This window comes from Montipora capricornis, chromosome 13, assembly GCF_036669925.1.
Source record: "Montipora capricornis isolate CH-2021 chromosome 13, ASM3666992v2, whole genome shotgun sequence".
Lineage (NCBI taxonomy): Eukaryota > Metazoa > Cnidaria > Anthozoa > Scleractinia > Acroporidae > Montipora > Montipora capricornis.
The window spans coordinates 9,224,461-9,240,334 of NC_090895.1; the positions used below are offsets into that span (position 1 = coordinate 9,224,461).

Genomic DNA, 15,874 nt, shown 5'->3' on the forward strand with positions numbered 1-15,874 from the left:
ATCAGTTTTTTTCTTGTTTCCAACACCCCTGGGTTCTGCGTGTCTACAAGCGGCTTCTCCACGATCGAATATCGTAGCAGAAAGCTACTGCATGAACAAAAAGTCTTAGTGAGTCTACGGACTTAACTGAATAGAGTGAAATGTGAAGTGCTAGTTTTGTACCCCTTATGTGTGGGCCCATTTCCATCACATGGTTCATATGGGGTACAAATATAGCACTTCACATTACACTCTATTCAGTTAAGTCTGTTGAAATATAAGTGCTACACGGCCAACGATCGTCAAAACGTAACCTTTCCTTTCCCTACAACAAAGGATATTTTACGTATTTTTTAAGTGTCTGCACCATTGTAGTTCATTTACCTACCATTTAAAGTTGTAAATGTAAGGTCTTGGCTTCCGAATGTTTCTTGGCTTGATGTGTAACCAACTACCATCACCTTGTAATCAGTAAGTGCTCGCAGTGAACGCAGTGTGACTTGTGCTAATACCGTCCTGATGAATTTCCATTCGTGATTGTCATTTAAAGGCTTATAAAACACAACAAACTCCACAATCCTGGTATTGGCAGGGGGTAGTAACGTTAATGTAACCTCTTGGCTTTTGAGGCTTCCATAAAGAACCTGAACACCTGATATATTAAAAATTAACATTTTTCATAAGAGTCCACTTACACTGTAACGTGCACATTTCTCAGCTTCCGCATTCAGGGGCACCCAACGAGCTGTATAAAGGCATTTTTAAGTACCCCGTGTTTAAGTCTGTTTAAAGTGATTTCTTTAACTAGAAGATTTTGATCTATTCGGATTCCTTAGGTCAAATTTTAATTGCTCGAAAAAAACGCTAGTTGAAATGAACTTTCCGCGAACTTTCTAGGGGACTATTTTCTTTCCAAAAATGCTAGATGACGTATTTGAGTGCCAAAAACTGCAAATACGGCCATTCCGAGAAAACCTCAGGGGCTATGATTTTCCCATTGGGAATCTTATCCAAGTGCAATTTTTTTATTCGACGCCAAAAGCCTTAAGCGAACTATGCCTCCACCGAACAGATATCTACCGAAATATGCCGTTGGTTGCCTATGCGCATTCTGTTTTCCTACCTTCTATTCAAAAGAAACTGATTTTTTTTTCTGTCGCTCGGAAGTTGATTCAGAATTGTAGCAGAAAAAATGGAAACACAAGTCCTTCTTAACGTCTGCTGTGATCATCCTCACTAAAACACGATGACTTTCTCTAGTGAATACTTTTTCAAGGTTGGGAAATCTAGTACATCACTTTTGCGCAATTAAAATATCGCTCTTTTAATCAAATCAGCAGTGTTTTTTTTTTATAGAATTTAGATTGAGATTCCAATTCCTGAAGCGCAATTGATAGTTTCCTCCTCCACCGTTGTATCCGGAAAAAGGTTAATTTTTATGCGCTTTTCTGGAGATAGTTACTTACTAATATTTGGAGATGGATCTACAACAAAGTAGCTGGCGTTAAATCCTTCCTCTTCCAATCCGTTATTGGATTGAAAAAGGATTGCAGCAGGGTATCTTTCATTAGCTTCAGCAACAAAAGCAAACTGATTCCTATGTCCGCAAATTGGGCTGGAATAATTCTTGTTATTCAGATTTCTAAACTGAATATAATCATTCCTTAAATCCCTGCAAAAACCAAGCAAAGCAAAACAAAATCAAAGTGGCCATGAGCCAATAAACGTGGAAAGCCAGTCGGGGGTATATGGTTTTGATTCATCTGTTAGGAAACGTTACTGAAAGCTCCAAAACATAAATGTAAGCATGACACCTGTGTTACATTTTACGCTATTATGAAAAAAAAAAGAGCTGTGACGCGTAGTTAATGCGTTGTTCTCTCCAAGGAGACCGTTCTTAATGCGCGTGCGTGGCCCCAACAATGTACGAAGAGCTATGCAAACGGATCCAACATTCTTGCGCTATGCTTCGGGGATCGCGCTATGTGCTATGCTTCGGGGATCGTGTAAAAGCAATGTTGGGAGTTGTTGGCTCAAACGTTTGATCGGTTTCAAGCTTTTCGCAACAACTGCAAACAAAAAATGCAACATGGTATGCAAGCGGGTGCAAAATGTAGCACCCAACAATTGTACGGAGCTTTACATATTCAGAATATATGCCTAGCGTGATGCACTGAGTCGAAAGATCGAAGGAGCAAAGGAGCGAGAGAGTGACCTACAACTGAGACATGGCATAGCCATTTTCCGAGTTGGAAAAAAAATAATAAAAGAAAAAACAAAACTAAAGCAAGAAAAATTAGTTTCTTGTATTTTGAGCAAGATGGCGTTACTTTTTTTAAAGCCGGCTGGAAAAAGTCAGCTGCTAAAGCCGTAAAATACTCTACCAAGCGTGAAAAGGTACATAATAGCGTATTTTGTTGTCATATTAAATGGGGTATTTTGAGCAAACTTACGTGCACTTGTCTCTCCCTTGTATATCTTCTGTATGGAAAGTATCGAAGGCTACTGCTAGTCGGTACTGAGATAACTTAGGTTTCATAGTCCAGAAGCAATGCAGGTTACTTGGATAGTTTTCTGGAAAACCTGGGCTTTTTATTGCTCCCATCTTCTTGTGAAGGACGCCTTTACAGCCTACAAGGGTTATTAGAAAAAAAGTAATTACCACAGTTCATAAATGGTGACGCTATGGGCAATTGTGGCAATTGTCTTTATCTCATAAATACAATGAGGTGAATCCTAACACTGACACTAATACTGACATTGACACTGACACCAGTGCCAAAGCTAAGGGCAATGCTAATAATAATAATGATAATAACAATAATAATAATAATAATAATAATAATAATAATAATAATAATAATAATAATAATAAGGTGAGGATAAGTGGTTTACTTCTGTCGAGTTAAATGAAATCAGGAGAAGAATGACTACAGTAGATGAAGAATTAGATGGACAGGACGCCCGGTGTACAAATACAGAACCTGAAAATGTCGATTAACTAAATGGAGTTGCCCATGTGCAGATTATAGATAATGATAAGAGGAATGATGAGGAGAAGCAAATGATACAGGACATATTGGAGATTCTGAGAGGCGGACAGGTGTGGTTTTAAGAGAGTTGACAGGAATGTGCTGACAGAATGGACGAAGAAGGTGAATAGAGTAGTGTCAGAGATACAAACTAGCAATATCACTGACACCAATAAAGCGATTAATGCTACTGCAAACTACATAGCAAGACAAGTTGGGATCAAAACGGGTGGTCGCGAGGGAAAAGGAAGCAAAGAGCCTCAGTAGAAAAGGAGAATCAAAGACTCTATTGCGGAGTTACGGAGGCATGTCAACATCCTCGAAAGATCTAAACAAGGGAAACGTAAAAGAAAGGAAATTATATACCAAGTTGGAGAGAAAGTATAACATCACACAGAAAGGAGAAAAGGTTGTAATTGTAGAACTTAAGAAAAGACTGCAGGCTAAATCTGCAAAGTTGAAAAGGTATGAACAAAGGATTCATCGATATCAAGTAAACAGATTGTTCCAGCAAGACCAAAAGAGAGTGCATCAACAAATGAATGGAACATCTAGCAACTTCAGTGAAGTTAGACCTGATGCTGAGGAAAGCCAACAGTTTTGGACAGACATTTGGGGTAAGGATGTTTTACACCATGAAAATGCAGAATGGTTAAAAGAGTTGATAGAAAAAAGAGAGTAGAAGCTAGACAGGAGGACATTGTAATGACAGCTGAACTGGTCAAGGTCAAAGAGGATCCCCAATTGAAAGCCACCTGGCCTTGATGGCGTCCAAGGCTACTGGATCAAGAAATTGACAGCACTACATGAACCAATGGCAGACCACATGAATGATTTGATCAACAAATAGGGTCGCCATACCTGTATGGATGACAACTGGAAGGACTGTTCTGTTTCAGAAAGACCAAGAAAGAGGTAGTGCTGTTGATGACTATCGACCCATATCCTGTTTACCACTTGCTTGGAAATTGATGACAGGGATCAGAGCTGATAGTACGTATGAATTCTTTGTAGAAAACGATTCTTTGCCTGTAGAACAGAAGGGGTGTAGGAGAAACAGTGAAGGCACAAAAGATCAGTTGTTGATTGATAAGATGGTCCTTGCAGATTGCAAAAGAAAGCGCAAGAACTTGGCTATGGCGTGGGTAGACTATAAGAAAGCATACGATTTGGTGCTTCACTCTTGGATTATTGAAAGCTTAAAAATGGCGCAGGTAGCGGGAAATAGAATAAGTTTCCTGTAGAAGTCCATGGTAATCTGGAAGACCGAAGGAGAGTCACTTGGCTCAGTTGATATTAGGCGGGGTATCTTTCAAGGAGACAGTCTGTCTCCCCTTATCTTCGCTGTTTGCATGGTACCCTTGACCAAGATCCTGCAGGATGTCAAAGCTGGATATACCTTTGGAGACGTCAAAATAAATCATTTGTTCTTTATGGATGACTTGAAGGTCTACGGCAAGGATAAAGCAAGGACTAAAAGTCTTGTATCGACGGTACAATGTTTAAGCCAAGACATAGGAATGGAATTTGGGATTAAGAAATGTGGTGTTGCAGTGCTGAAGCGGGGAAAGTTGTGTAAGTGAGGGTATTTACTTGATAAATGGACTGACGATAAGGACGTTGATGACGAAGGTTATAAGTACCTGGGCATTCTAGAGTTGGACAAGTTTAAGGAAAGGGAAATAAAAGGCATATTCCGAACAGAGTACTTATGGCGGTTCAACCTTGTCATGAAATCTCTGCCCAATGGTAAGAACAAGATCAAAGCAGCAAACACTTGGGCTGTGTCACTCATGAGGTATGAAGCAAGAAAGACTAAATGGAATAAGGAGGAACTTCAGGAAATAGACAGGAAGTCTAGAAAAATCATGACAATGAATAAGGAGCTACACCCTAGAAGTGATGTTACTAGAATATACGTATACCCAGAGAGAAGGGAGGAAGAGGCCTGATCAGTTTTGAGAGCGCTGCGTGAGGAGAGAAGAGAACAATTTGAGTTGGTATGTGAAAAATAGTGAAGAAGCCTTACTCAAGAAATTTGGAGATAGCAATGTAGTCAAGATCTCGGAGGCTGTGGACCCAAAGGAGAACAAAGTGAATGAAGTAAAGGAGACTGAGAATGAATGGAAGCAGAAAAGGATACATGGGATAGAACTTGGCAGTGGATTGCAAAGGGAGATTTGAAAGGATGTACTGAGGCCCTTATATGTAGCGCCCAGGAGCAAGCTTTGAGAACAAATTATACAAGATTTCACATCGATCACACAGCAGAATGAGCGGAAGTAAGGGAGAAACGGTGGCCCATGTGGTGAGTGAGTGCAGTAGGCTGGCGCAGACAGAATATAAAGAAAGGCACGATAACGTGGCACGGTATATCCATTGGCAACTTTGTGGGAAATGTGGATTGGAAAGAGCTAACAGCTGGTATGAACAGAAGCCGGAGGTGGAAAGTGAAAACTTCAAGATACTGTGGGATTTCACAGTCCAGTGTGATCGGAAAATCGAGGCAAGAAGACCAGACATTGTCTTTGTTGATAAGAAGGAGAGAGAGGTTGTCATAATTGATGTTGCTATCCCAGGTGATGATAAGGTGAAGGATAAGGAACTTGAGAAGGTAGAGAAATGCCAACTACTGAAAGATGAAATTGAAAAGGTCTGGCAAATGCGAAAAGTCATGGTAATGCCTGTTGTCATTGGGGCCCTTGGAGCTGTGTCAGTCAACTTAAGGAGTACATGAGGCGAATCGGTGTGAAGGTGAGGTTGGAAGTTCTCTAAAAAACAGCATTGTTAGGGACAGCAAAGATAATAAGGAAAGTACTATCCCTGTAAGGGCCGATTTACACGGTACGATTTTTGTGGCATGCGACAAGCTCACAACAGGCCTACGATATGACTTACGATTGTCGCAGCGTTTTAAAACATGTTTTAAAATGCAACGACATTTTTTCTGACCTACTCAACAATCGTAAATCATGTCGTGGACCTGTCGTAAGCCGTTGTCGTATGCGACAAAAGTCTTACCGTGTAAATCGGCCTTAAGAAGAAGGACAAGAGAGACCTGGGACCTGTGGTGACTTGTTGTAACCTGCTCCCAAGGACTATAAACACCAGGCTGAACATCCTGCCTGAGTCTACAAGGAATGAAAATAATAATAATAATAATAATAATAACAACAACAACAACAACAATAATAATAATAATAATAATAATAACATTTTAAAATGAGTTCTTCAGCTCTCAGGAACAGGAATCTCGAACTGAAGGTAATGTACACCCGCAATTGTTGTTATGTAAATAAATGTTTTTGCTGTGCAATGGGGAACTAATAAGAAGTAAGGTATTAGCAAGTAATTAGCTATTGAAAGTCTTATGAAAAAATATTTGACACGTCTAGGGGAGCCTAATGTATTGGGTGATGGTTTCTTGTTATCCAAATCTGTTTGACCCTTGAGTACAGATTGTCTGCTAACACTTTTATCACCCCTCTTCATTTTTTTTATTTCGCAAAGTTCTTCCTACTCTATCCTATAACAGAATGTTTCGAGAGTCATAAAAGCAGTTAACCTTGTCTTAGCGTGAATATATGATTTGGTTGTTTTTTTTTTTTTTTTTTAATTATCTGAATGAGTTTTCCTTCTGCGACAAAGAGGTGCATGATGGTGCGTCACGTTATAACAGGGGCACCCAACGATAATCTTCGGTGATATGTGCTCAGGAGAGTCAAACTGTTCTAAAAATTTCGGTTCTACATTGCCAAGCAGCTACAGATTTCGCTACTGAAACATCACCTAACAGATTCGCAACCAGGGGAAAGTACTCCCTTAAGTTTTCGGAAGGAAATTTTTTCAACTTTTGGCACATAAGAGTTTCGGGTGAGCAAATAGTTTGCCGGGAAGTTCTTAAAAGGTAACGTTCAGCAAGCAGTTTCTGAGATGAAGGTATCATTCTCTAAAATTTCGGACACGTTAAGTTTCAGCAAAGATATCCGAACAGATCAAATTCTTCTAGGATTGATAGAACATCTCTTAAGACAGTCTCTATACATTACAAGGAACCTAGAATGACCCTCAAAGGCTTTTTGCTTTATTTTCTCGTTGGGTACCCTTGTTATAATCCTAGGTACATTAGGTACCTGGTCGGATGAACTCAGCCTCGCTCATCTCCCCGACGCCAGCACGTGTAAACCCAGCGACTCTGATTTCGTAGATATCAAGATAACTCAGGCTGTCACTGATTATGGCTTGCAGGCTCAACGGTCCAATTGTAATCGTTGAATAATTTCCGTCGTCATAGACACTGCGATAAAAAACTTTGTATCCTTTTAAAACTCCGTTGACAGTACCATTTTGTATGTAGGACCAAGATACTGTTATGGCGTTTTCGTGCGCACTCAGGGTACTTACATTACCAGGTGATCTGCTTGGAACTGAAGCGAAAACAACAGCAACAACAAAGGTAGTGTGGTGGTACCATATTTTTGTAAAACCTTTCCACTAATGATTCGTTGCTGAGAAAGATTTTACGATTTATCTACCCTGTAATTTCCTTAGCTTTAAATGGCTTGCTAGTATGCACATGGGAGCAAGTAAAATTTGAGATTAATTTCACACGTATTTTCAAAGTTTTCAAATTTTCGTTACTCGGGCAATTTGAAAATTGAAAATACAAATGTAATTATTTCTTAATTTACTGCTAAGGCGCGTGGAAGAGCCGTCAGCCGAGCAGAATATAAAACTACCTCGTAAGCTAAGCAAAAAAAACAAACAAACAAACAAACAAATTTAACTACTTATTTACATCCAGTCGAGAGAAAAATACGAGTTTCATTTGTGAACAAAAGAAGGAAGGAATAAAGGAAATGTTAAGCCCCTACTTATTTAATTAACATGTGATGAAGAAGTTTCTACCATTAGAAGAATCTCATCTACTTAAAAACACGCATCCGTAAAAATAGCAAACGCTTTATCCAAAGAAAGGATATGTGGATAGTATGTTCCAACTGCTTTGAGCTACTTGTTCCTCCAATAGTATTTTATTCTGGACTTTTTTCTGATGAGCTGCATGATGCTTTAGTAAATTGAAAGCCCTTAACGAATTGAATAATTCAGTTTATCATATGGTCCGCACGGGAAAATCCCCGTATGAGGGACGTACGCATTAGCGTGGGCAGGGCCGAAAAAAAACAGACAGGCCTACTAGGAACACGCACTGCTCCCTGCAATGCAATTTTAGGGCATTTCGTCGCCTTTAAATATCCAAATTATTTACAGCCAGAAAGGCAAATGCAAAATAACATATTAGATAAATTTTCAGTGTAACTTATTTAAACAAGCAACACATGCAATACATTTTAATTTCAACCATATTTACCTCCTTCTTCGGTTATGATGGTGCGTTTCTGACTTCCTTTCAGTCTCATCAACTTTCCGCCAACAGTCTGCATTGTCAAAGCCAAGACCTGAACACTGTATTCAGCAAATCCTCTTAGCCTTCGTACTTGTAAATTTCTCTGAGTATTGTTTGCCGCCAGTATAATTGGAGCAGCTTCATAAGAGATCGGTACACATATCACAGCATACATGTGTACAGAGTAAGCACTGTCGGGAACGTAGGTGGCCCACGTGACGTCTATGATTGACGAGTTAATGATAGTGATATTGGCGTTCCAGTCCTGGACTTGCGGGGCTAAATAGAGGAAACAAATATAATCACAAGTTGATCCAAAGATTCATCGATAATGTTGGTCTTAGAAATGTCTCTACGGAGTGACAAGATTTGACAGAAAAGCTAAAAGATAAGAACATCAAATACGTCGGACGGGAAGTGTTTATCCTGACTATCCGGATTATGTGCCTACTCAACACCTTTTTTTTGTTTTTTTGGAATACTTTTGACTGAAAGGGAGAAAGAAGGTAAATGGAATTGCAGTACTCGATCAAAGTGTATTGAGGTGAGATGTACAATTCAAAAAGACATGTTTCGGCGGTTACTACTGCCCATCTTTAGTTGTGAAATACGTATAGCAATTGAGTAAATAGGTCCAAGAAAGTAATAATAATTAGTTTCAACTACTGTACCTTAATATATTGATTTAGCCAAGCGTAAAAGCCGAGTTCCCTGGCTATTTATTCGTACTGCCTGTAGGGTTAATAAAAATTAAAGGTTTCGAATGGTCCACGTTTTGATGTTTCCGGTTGCTCCTTATTTAAATCATTTTCTTTGCTTTCCTCTATAGAAAAATTCATTGCCTAACTAGTGAATTCCAAGGTAAATTTTACGCTAACAACCGATATCGCATGAATCACGAAGCGATGAGTGCGATATCGGTTTTTCGAGTGAAATTTACTTTGGAATTCACCAGTTTGGCAAGGAATTTTTCTTGAACCACATGGGTTATAAAAGAAAACAAGCACACCCTCAGCGAGCGAATGGAACTGTCAATAGCCAGTGAATAGGAATCACGCTAAGATTAGAAACCACTTTATTCCACTTTATCTCTGAAAATGAGATCATTCACATTTTGATTTATTTCAGTGAAACACGCCCTCTTGGCTTGGAACAAGCATCGACAAAATTCGGCAATCCAACCAAGAAAGGACGAACTTCAAAAACGATCCGATCCAACACTAAATTACCTCTAGGTGCTTTAAACAAACATCTGAAATCACAAGCTAGTGAAATTTCGCCCTAATTTTACGAGAACTCATTGCGATTACTGTTTATCAGAAAACCAGTTGGGCAAACGGATTAAAAGTACATGTTCGCTCGCATTTTAGAGCAAAACAAACAAACAAATCAACTTTTTCCAAAGGAGTACAGATAATTATTATTTAATTCCAGTTGACAATTTCATTCCTGAACAAAGGAAGTATCGATTAAACCACTTTTTAAAAATACGCATCCGTAAAAATAACAAACGGAGCTGCCCTATTACACAACTCACGGTGAGAGTAGGAAATGCCGAAACATGCGTTATGTCAAGCTTAAGAGTATTGTGCCTTTTTCCTAAAATCCTTACCATTTGTAAGAGAATCATTGAGAATGACATAGCGAGCTTGGAATCCTTGCCAGGAACTCGTATAGCGAGTTGATCTGTAATCGATGCGTAATTTGTCTGCTAATATGGTAAATGTACTTTTCTCTCCGCAAAGAAGGTTCAGTCCGGCATCAGCCTGATCTCTGACAGACACGTAAAAGTTTCTAAGAAAAGAAACAAAAAACAGTCACCATCGAAAGTATGCTAAATTTGATAGCATGCAATTACTTTGTCATATTATTGACAAGTGGTGTAATTAAGGAAAGACTGTTAGTATTTCACTAAATCCTTCAACTACATAATTATTTTAAACAAAGGTAGTCAAATAGCTCTACCTCCTGTACAGTGATGACCATGGAGGTAACAAATGACGATCTATAACGCTTAATTGCTTTGGTTTTTGTTATGTTTTCAAGTTGGTTTAATTTTGGTTAGTCATGACTGATGTGTCTAACTGACGAGCCTGTGGGTTCTTTTTAAGTGATTTATTGGTTTAATTTCGACCAGCCCTTAGTTCGCCGTATGGTTCTCTAATGATCGGTTTGTCTCCTCCATACTTTGTGTGTGGAATACGATTTACGGAAGCCATAACAAACAAATACATTACGTACTCGCATCTGAAAGAAAGCGGGAGGCTGAAGCGTTCAAAGGTAAGAAGAACGCTTTTGTTTCCACCTACAGGGTGAAGCTCCCAAGTGCAGTCCGAATACTGGATGTTGTAAGGAAATCCGAGACTTTGAATGATACCTGAACCTTTGTGTATGGCTGCTCCGCATCCTAAGAAGAAAGGATACAAATTAGTTCTCAATGCACTTGACAGCGAAAAGAAAATGACGACTCTAATCTAAGTCAGTTTGTTTTCTAAACATTCAAAGTAACAGTTGACGAAAAGCAAGTAAGTGAAACCTAACTTTAGAATCTAGCGAGACACAGAAGGATAGCATTGAGGAAGGTCTAACTTATTTCGTCCCAATGTAAACCATCTGAAAAAAATATACATAGATATATAACAGCGCCTGTTGTATGGGAAAAAAGAAAAAGTTGTGAGGTGAACTGTCGGTGCTGTTTAGAAAGCGATAATCGGGGAGAAAAGTTTTGATATATTTGACGAAAAAAAAAGTATGTTTTTTTTTTCCCCGCTCCCTCCCCCCTACCCCTTTTAAATGTTGAAACACGTTCCGTGGAAACTGTCCCGTGATTACAACATTGAAAAGGGGGACAGAGACGAAATACGAGAATAGGAGTTTGGCAAACTTTTGCGCCTAAGGAAAACGTTTTCCGGGGAGCGTCTCAACTAGTTCTGTGCCTGATTGCAGCTTCTTTGACCGAAGTTTATTTATTTTTTGTTCAGTATGAGTGACTGCATCAGCTATTGCATTGCCAGTGTACAGGAAAGGGCTCAATGTTACTTACTTAATTAATTAATTAATTAACTTTCCGTCACTTGTCAAACGTAATTGAATCTGATTATTAGAACAAATTTAAAATACAAATCGACGATGCAAATTTCCCTTTCGTAAACGGTCGTTGCCATTTCTCAGAACTTTCTCAGAACCATTTATACCGGTCGCCTACACACTTCACTTCAAAGAAAATTAAAAAAAAACAAACTAAGAAAAAATATTTAAAAAATTAAGACAAAAAAGGAAAAAAAAAAAATTATAAAAGAAAAACTGGAGGAAAAAAAGAGTCCGAAAATTTCAAGACTCGAAGTCGGGTTCTTAGCACTCGCCCTAAACAGAACCCTAATCCGAACCCTAACTCATATGACCAGCGAGAAACGACTCCCAGTGTCCGCAACCTTTTAAGTTCTTAGACTTAATGAGTGTAATTCAGAGCTAAAAAATGGCATGGACCGTTTCAAATGGCAACGACCGTTCTGAAAAATGGCATCGACCGTTTCAAATGGCAACGACCGTTTACGAAAGGGAAATAAGCATCGACGATCACTTACATACACTTGAGGGCATATCAAAAATCAAATCCCCAATTAAAAAGAAATGTAAATTTAGAGTTTCTGGATGCCGGTAACAAGTAGTTTTTAGATTTTTTCACTCTTGCTTCATAATGAGGTATATATCGTGTTTACATACCATGACTGACAGCTTGCCAACAAACACAGAATATACTTACTATGGATGGTTTATATGCGTAGACAACAGCTTAGTTCAAATTGTATTTAAAGATTGTGTACGTAGTTCGTACATTAACTCTACCATAAGAATGGGATAACCAAAAACTAAATATCAGTTCACAGACTTTTAATCAAAGCACGTATAAAAAACAAGCTCAATTTTTCCTTTATGGTATGCACTAAGATTTAAGAAAATTTTTGTAGTTCCATATAGAGACTTTGAATATTGTCTACATTTAGTATCATCATGACTTACTCGTTTTTACTGATCTTAGATTCTCATAGCCTCCTTCCCCTTTAGATGTAACTGCCTTAACCCATACAGAGTAATAAGTTTCAGATCGAAGTCCAGATATCCTCATTTCGTCCTTGTCAGCGGCAACAGTTATACTTCTAATAACGCTAAAGCAACGTCGATTGTAGTAATAGTAGTGGTAGTGATAGCCAAGTGAGACATATATTTTGTATCCTCGTAATATACCCCGGGTATAGCGCTGCAAAAGCCTTTCCCATTTGATCCAAATTGTATTGTAACTGATCGCTCGAGCATACCAGATGTAAGGGTTCCTCGTGGGCACTAAAACGAAATCATGTGCATGTGAGACTTAACTGATCATGACTGACTGACTTACGTATCATATATGAAAATCTATTAAAATCGAAAACCGATCTTATCGTAACTGGGTTCAATTCTTGGTTATGGATTCAGGAAAAAAAGCATTTTTTTTTAATGATACAAGAGACAACATTTAAGAATAGAAATAGAATTGCGCGACGTTTCGAAGACTCCATGTCTTCATTTTCCAGCTAATTAAATGACTAAATCGATTACCATCGTTTTAATTACTGTTTCGTATGGTACAAGAACCACACTCATCAGGCAATTTTCACGACTTAACTGTTGAAATTGGAAAGCTGGAAGTTAAATACGGAAATTTCAATGGTTGCTATAGTAGATGCGTTACATTTAAGGAGCTGCTAGGTGACAAAACATGGTATAAGGGGATTAGATTTCCGTATTTTAAATTTACGTTACTCTTAAGTTCCGGAGTACATATCGGTTTCTGTGGGGGCATGAACTTGCTAATTCGTTTCTTCTGTTAAGGCTTCACAGTTCTTTCTAGCAAACATTGAAATTTCCGTATTTAACTGCCAGCTTTCCAATTTCAACAGTTCAGTCGTTACAATTGCCTGATGAGTGTGGTACTTGTACCATACGAAACAGTTCTGAGCATTAAAACGGTAGTTACTCGTGAAGCCTAAACTTCTGTGAAGTCATAGTTATTGCTCCGCAATCGATTGAGTTGAGCGCACTACGGAATACGTTCTACTCAAAACGGGAGCTAATGTTTGTATTTTTGTCCTTTGGTCGAAACAAGAATGATGTTTGCTTATCTTACCTCCTTCTTCCGTTTGTACTCGAATCCATCCGGTGTTTATTCGCCTATTACTATCATCCAGGATGGCAATTACAATCAAGCTGTAGTTAGTAAAAGGTTGTAGTCCTACGATGTTTGCAGAGGTTTCATCTCCTGCCAACCAAAGCGTACTAAATGCTGCTGTTGAGGAATTTATTGGATTGCTGTTGTACAAGATTACATAATTTTGCACAGAAGAAACCCCTAGATGACTGCTCGGAGGTGGTGTCCAAGAAAGGTCAATAGATGACTCGCTACCGCTGAATTGCATTCCTGACCACAGGTGTTTCTCTTCGCCTGGGTAGAACAAAAAATAATTCGATTTGATAAATGGTAGAAAAAGGTCTCTTCTTTTCATTTAGCCCGTTCCTTTTCCACTTATTCCAAATGGTAATACGACTGAGTGGAGTCCATTCGGTCTGTAATTGTACGAGTGATAACAAAATCGGACGACCGCGCAACGGGAGTCCGATTTGTTCTATTACGACTATCGAGAGAAGAAGAAGAACCAAGTTATAAAAGGAAGGGGACTTTTGCATTAAAAGACTAACAAAGGAAGTGTAAATTTATTTAATGTCGCTCTGAAATTGTGATCCGTTTATTTAAAGACTCTTTCTACCGAGATGCACCCCGCGCAGATACGGAGGTCTCGCATAATATGAAACCTCCATTTTTCCATACGTGCGTTTTTCCTTCTTTAAATCATTCACTATCGTAGGCACCCGCCGGGCTTTGTTCTTACTTAGTGGTTCTTATTTCAGCTACGATATCATAGTTTATTAGGGACGAGAAATTTTGTCGATAAGTGCAATTCGCAAGCGTTTCAACGTGGGCTGGAAGACTGAGCAGTTGGACCGACAATCAATTCAAGAAAATGTCAAGACCTGATCCGCTAATCACAGTTTAATTACGGAAATTTGAGTTCGAGATCACTGAAAGCCCAAATCAATTCATTGAGATACCACAAACTTTTAATTAAAACTGAGTTTGCTGATGTCCTTTCGCAGTCAGCAGAGCGACATTTGTAATATCTTTAAAATTAGTAGTTGCATATTTGCTTATTTTATTTTGCGACTTGTTTGGAATTCTAATTATTGTTTCATATAACCTTTTGAATGAGCTGTTTTTGCTTGGTTAGCAGTTAAAAGCATTCCTGAAAACATTCCCGGATTGAACGATACCCAAGTTGTTGTGGGACTGTTACCGGCAACGTTTGCAGCAGAGCCTCAGTGAACAAATTTGCCAGGAAGAGTATATTCAATGAATAGTATTGTGTGTGTGTTTATTTTTTTGTTTTGGTTTTGTTTTGTTTTGTTTTTTGTTTTTTTCAAATTTTCAAAGACAAGACAAACGAGTACTTTTACCAACAACGGAGATCAGTATCGAATGTACTTCATTAAAATTTGTTTTGTAATTATTTATTGCGACGCGAGCGGCGTAAGGTGACAAAATCAATCCGAAATACCCGATAACATGTTTTAAGTCCGAGAGCGGTGTTCAGAATGATGCATACAGCATGCCAGAATGAAACTTTCCCCAAAGCGCATTCAGAGCCACCGTAACTAACTAGAATCCGCTCCACAGAATTTTTTTTAAACTTTGTAGAGAGTTTCATCTTGGCCTGCTGTCACTTTAGTGTATTAAAAAATTGGGGTCACCGTGTTCGTTTTTCAGATATAAGCAACTAAACCCAAATATAGGGTGTTTTTGCAAGGTTTTTTCGTTGCCATGGTAACTTGTTATTTCACAAAATGAGTGCATCTTGTTCAGAAATAATTCATGTTTCACATGGTATCATAACATTTCTGTTACGTGATAAAGTGTTGTAGTGTCAATCCTTCTAATAACAAGATCTCTTGAAATTATTGAAACTGGTCAATGGCCGTTTTTGTATTAGAGATGCATTATCCGTCGCGACAAATTATCCGTCTGTCATTTTATCCGACTATTGTAAAGAGTGACGAACTATATGAGACGCAAAATTCGCTGGTTCAAACTTGGACAAACATTTGTTCTGCGTCTGTTTAGTTCGACTATGTAGTATAAAGACGGGCACTAGACGCGCGCATTATGCGTCTAAACAAACTATCCGCTTTAGTAAGTGTTGAAAGACGCACAAAAATATATATTTCGTCTAGACGCATAATTCGTCTTGTACCCGTGTTATACTAATGGAACTAAACAGACGCAGAACAAACTTTTGTCCACGTTTGTCACAGACGGATTTTGCGTCTCTAGTATAAAAAACGGCCATTGATTGATTAAATGGCTGAC

General features: G+C 38.6%; 1 protein-coding gene across 1 annotated transcript in view; it reads right to left on the bottom strand.

Annotated features, from left to right (window-relative positions):
* The window catches only part of LOC138028769 (uncharacterized), a 70,018-nt gene that overhangs the window by 36,516 nt on the left and 17,628 nt on the right, over positions 1–15,874 (bottom strand). The window contains exons 8-16 of the mRNA XM_068876381.1: positions 13,583–13,897; positions 12,439–12,759; positions 10,660–10,825; positions 10,031–10,212; positions 8,383–8,697; positions 7,145–7,438; positions 2,433–2,610; positions 1,446–1,651; positions 368–631 (exon numbers count right to left, since the gene is read on the bottom strand). Coding sequence (XP_068732482.1) covers positions 368–631; positions 1,446–1,651; positions 2,433–2,610; positions 7,145–7,438; positions 8,383–8,697; positions 10,031–10,212; positions 10,660–10,825; positions 12,439–12,759; positions 13,583–13,897 — 2,241 coding nt within the window. The remainder of the gene's footprint in view (positions 1–367; positions 632–1,445; positions 1,652–2,432; positions 2,611–7,144; positions 7,439–8,382; positions 8,698–10,030; positions 10,213–10,659; positions 10,826–12,438; positions 12,760–13,582; positions 13,898–15,874) is intronic.